General features: G+C 49.6%; 1 protein-coding gene across 1 annotated transcript; it reads right to left on the bottom strand.

Annotated features, from left to right (window-relative positions):
- Positions 1 to 2083: 2083 nt before the first annotated feature.
- Positions 2084 to 3535, bottom strand: MRPL17 (mitochondrial ribosomal protein L17). The gene is made up of 3 exons (XM_030566347.1): positions 3323 to 3535; positions 3106 to 3174; positions 2084 to 2739 (listed from the first exon to the last, which is right to left on the bottom strand). The coding sequence occupies exons 1-3, from the start codon at positions 3494 to 3496 to the stop codon at positions 2443 to 2445; spliced, it is 540 nt and encodes a 179-aa protein (XP_030422207.1). The 5' UTR covers positions 3497 to 3535; the 3' UTR covers positions 2084 to 2442.
- Positions 3536 to 4361: the final 826 nt, after the last annotated feature.

A 4361-nucleotide genomic window follows, 5' to 3' on the forward strand; every position in this document is an offset into this window, starting at 1 on the left:
TCTCCTCAGGCAAGGAGTTCCACAAGTTGACTGTGCGCTGTGTGAAGAACTTCCTTTTATTTGTTTTATCCTGCTGCCTATTAATTTCATTTGGTGAGCCCTAGTTCTTGTATTATGGGAATAAGTACATAACTTTTCCTTATCTACTTTCTCCACATCACTCATGATTTTTATATAAGATCTGAGTATCACTGTTCTAAGCAATCAGTGTGCTCAAAGTGCATTTGTCTAGACTTTTTGTTTGGAACATGAATGCAAATCCCTCCCACATTAGCATGTTTAAAGGTGAAGTTAATCTCCTTTATTTGACACTTAGGTTTATACTCAAACTTTCTAAAACTGAAACTAGCCTAAAGGGTAACAGACTAAAAAGACCACAGGCGTTTACAGAACTAAGAGGCTGCATACTGGGTACTGCAATTCTCAAAGTGTAATACTTTGTGTATGAAAAGCTAATCACCTGTTACAAAGCTGCCTGAAAGACTACAGAATTAAGCACTTAGCAGTCACAGCTGGGAACAGAAACATGCATCAGAGAACTGGCCGGGGGTGCGGAAGAGGAATCGACACAGCACCCAATAACAAATTGCAACATAACAGCCATACTGGGTCAGACCATTGGTCTATCTAGCCCAGGGGTTGGCAACCTTTCAGAAGTGGTGTGCCGAGTCTTCATTCATTCACTCTAATTTAAGGTTTCACGTGCCAGTAATACATTTTAACGTTCTTAGGTGGTCTCTTTCTATAAGTCAAATATGTAACTAAACTATTGTTGTATGTAAAGTAAATAAAATGCAGAGCCATCTGGACCCAGGCACTGTGAGTGCCACTGAAAATCAGCCTTTGGCACCCGTGCCATAGGTTGCCTACCCCTGATCTAGCCCAATATCCTGTCTTCCAAAAGGGCCAATACCAGATGCTTCAGAGGGAATGAACAAAACAGGCAATCACTGAGCGATCCACCTCCAGTCATCTGGTACAGAAACGGACTTAAATGATAAGTTACATACACCTCTACCCCGATAAAATGCTGTCCTCGGGAGCCAAAAAAATCTTACCACATTATATGAAACGTGCTTTGATCTGCCAGAGCGCGCAGCCCCGCCCCCCCAGCGCACCGCATTATATCCGAATTCATGTTATATTGGGGTAGAAGTGTACTTCAGTTTTTAATTTTGCAATTTCATATTTGAGTTCCTTCAGAACTCTTAAGTGAACTCCATCTGGTCCTGGTGCCATCTTACTGTTAATTTTTTTAATTTGTTCCAAAACCACCTCTGACACCTCAATCTGGGACAGTTCCTCAGATTTCTCACCAAAAATGAATGGCTCAAGTGTTGGACTGTCCCTCACATCCTCTGCAGTGAAGACTGATGCAAAGAATTCATTTAGCTTCTCCACAGTGTCCTTAGTTTTTCTAGAGTGCTCCTTTAGCATCTTCAGTGTCCAGTGGCCCCACTGATTGTTTGGCAGGTTTCCTGCTTCTGAGGAGTTAAAAAATGTTTGTTGTTAGTTTTTGAGTCTTTTGCAAGTTGCTCTTTGAATTCTTTTTTGCCCTGCCCAATTATATCTTTATACTTGACTAGCCAGAGTTTATACTCCTTTTTATTATCCTCAACAGGATTTGACCTCCAATTTTTAAAGGATGACTTTTTGCCTGTAACCACTTTTTATTTTGTTTAGCCACGGTGGCCCTTTTTTAGACTTATGTTTTTTTTAATTTAGGGTATACATTTAATTTGAGCCTCTATTATTGTGTTTGTAAAAAGTTTCCATGCAGCATGCAGGCATTTCATTTTTGTGACTGTATCTTTTAATTTCAGCTTAACTAGCTTTTCATTTTTGTGAAGTTCCCCATTCTGAAGTTAAATGCTACTTTGATGGGCTTCTTAATAATATTATGGTCGCTATTACCAAGCTCTTAGCCCAGATCCTGTGCTCCGCTTATGACTAAATCAAGAAGCACCTCTCCTCATCTGGGTTCCAGGACTAGTTGCTCCAAAAAGCAGTCATTTATGGTGTCAAGAAACTTTACCTCTGCAACAAGGAGTCTGGTACAATACTTGCTATCACACAGCGAAAATAAAGAAACTTCCTTTTCTGCATTTATTTACAGAGGCTATCAAGGATTAGGTTACTCAGCATCATTTACCCCTCCAATTGGACTTCTACTTATATCACAGAAAGAAAGAACTGGGACTTGAATTCATGCTTCCTGCATAATCCTACAGAACAAGACCAAGAATCAAAGCCAGGCCTCAGGAACTGTGAATAGAAACCAGGACACCTGCAGAGTAAGTCTGGTAACTGAACCCATTGCTCTCACATGAGGCAAATATTGAAGTCTGAGGCTCTGATTCCTTCCTTCAGTGGAATCTCTGTGTCCCAATGTATAGATTGCGCATTCACCCTCTACGATCAAAGAGGGAAGAGAATGCTGCACTACACTGCAGTCCCTGTGTGCAATGAGGCTGCAAACCCCTCTGGGACCTGGGTTGCTCTGGTCTTTAATATGTCTTCACGGTAGCCTTTCAGAAGCTGATTGAGTAAGGTCTTTTCATTGTCCCTGTGTAGAACTATGAGTGGTGGGAAAGGATTCCCCTTGTATTCAATCACAGCCATCTTGGCCCGATCCAGGTTCTCTCGATTGGGGATCTGAAGCAATCGTGTATAGTTCCCAGAATGAGACTGGAAACGTGGAGCCAACAGTTTAAACAGCTTATGGATGAGATCTTTCTCCTAGAAAAGGACAGAATACAGAGAGAACGAGCCCACGTTACAGCCTCAGCGTGCAGTAGCCAACCCCCGTGGGAGACCATGCATGTTTTATCATGAGCCATTCCCACAGTCTCATCTCAGCACTTCCTGTCTTCCAGTTCCAAGTATTGAGTCTCAACTGGCACCTTACACAACTGCCAGGCCTGCTGCCCCTCTGCTCTCTACCCTTCCCTAGGTACCTAGACTGCTGAGGGCAGGCACCCAGTCAGCTGCTCTCCCTCCCCGAGGCCATGTCCTGACTCCCCCAAGATCTGCCATACCCCCCAGGACACAGTCCGCGCCGTTTCCCGCTCAGGCTGAGCTGCTCGGCGGCGCCGGGCTACTCACCGTCAGCCAGAAGTCAGCCATGCGCATGGCCTTCTCGTCCGCGTCTCCCCGCTTGGCGTAGTCGATCAGCTGGGGAGAAACAGGGATCGTCAGCCTGTGACTAGGCCGCCCGGCCCCGAGGCGCACGGCAGAGCCTCGGCCCCAGACAGACCCGCCGGCCTAGTGCCGGCCCCGCCCCTCAGCCGCCTTCCCGCCCTCGGCCCGCGCGCCTCCCTACCCGCTCCGCGTAGAACCGCATCTCGTCCGCGCGCGCCCAGTGCGTCTCGATGCGCTCGTGCCGCACCAGCGCCGTCACCAGGTTCCGCAGCATGTCGAGGCGCGAGCGTGGCCCGAGCCCGAGCCGCCGGTGCACGCGGCCATGGGATATCGCGGCAGCCACGGACAGTCGCATGACGATCCCAACTCCGACCGGATGCAACGGCTGAGGAACCGGAAGGGGTTGGGGCGTCTCTAAGGCCCCGGGCGGGGCCGCAGGGAGGGAGGGATTAGCGCTGGCCCCGTGCTCCATAGCGAAGGCGTGCGGCGTGCGGCGGACCCGCCCCCTGCGGCTGAGTCCGGATCCTGCCGCGGTGCTGTTGGGACCAGGCAGAAGTGGGTCGGCTTGGCTCTGGGCCGGACTGCGAGCGGGAGCGGGAACAAGAACAAGGCTTTGCCGCTTCGCCCATCCCGCAGCCCCAGGAAACGTGGCCGCGGCCAGGAGCGAGTCTGAAAGCTGCACCCCTGGCGCAGTGTCACCCTGTGGGGAGCCTGGCTGTGCACAGGGGGAGGCGAGAGCCAGACGTGGCTGAGGGAGACGTTGTGGGGAACGCGCACAGTGAATACAACGAAGTGCCCGTTAGCAGCAGCTGGAAGAGTTAGTGGCAATGTGAATGAATTCCGGTTTTGATGTGGGTGGGTAGTCTCACTACGTGGGAACCCGAAGGTGAGAGTGTTTGTCTTTAGTTGTTTTCTGGTTTTTGTGTGTGGCTCTCCGGTTGGCCCACCCTCCCAGGATTCAAATAGGATGATGATGAAGTTGTCACAAATACAGTTACCTGTTCCCAGGACCGGCGCTAGGGGTTTGAGCGCCCTAGACGGACGGCAATTTCGCCGCCCTGTGCGCTGGTCCCACGGCTCCGGTGGAGCTGCCGCAGTGGTGACAGTGGAGGGTCCTGTGCTCCGTGGCTCTGGTGGAGCTGTCGCAGTGGTGCCTGCACAAAAATCTGTAGGAGAGCACTTCAACCTCCCTGGCCACACTATAGCAGACCTTAAGGTGG

The sequence above is a fragment of the Gopherus evgoodei genome, chromosome 6, assembly GCF_007399415.2.
Source record: "Gopherus evgoodei ecotype Sinaloan lineage chromosome 6, rGopEvg1_v1.p, whole genome shotgun sequence".
NCBI lineage: Eukaryota > Metazoa > Chordata > Testudines > Testudinidae > Gopherus > Gopherus evgoodei.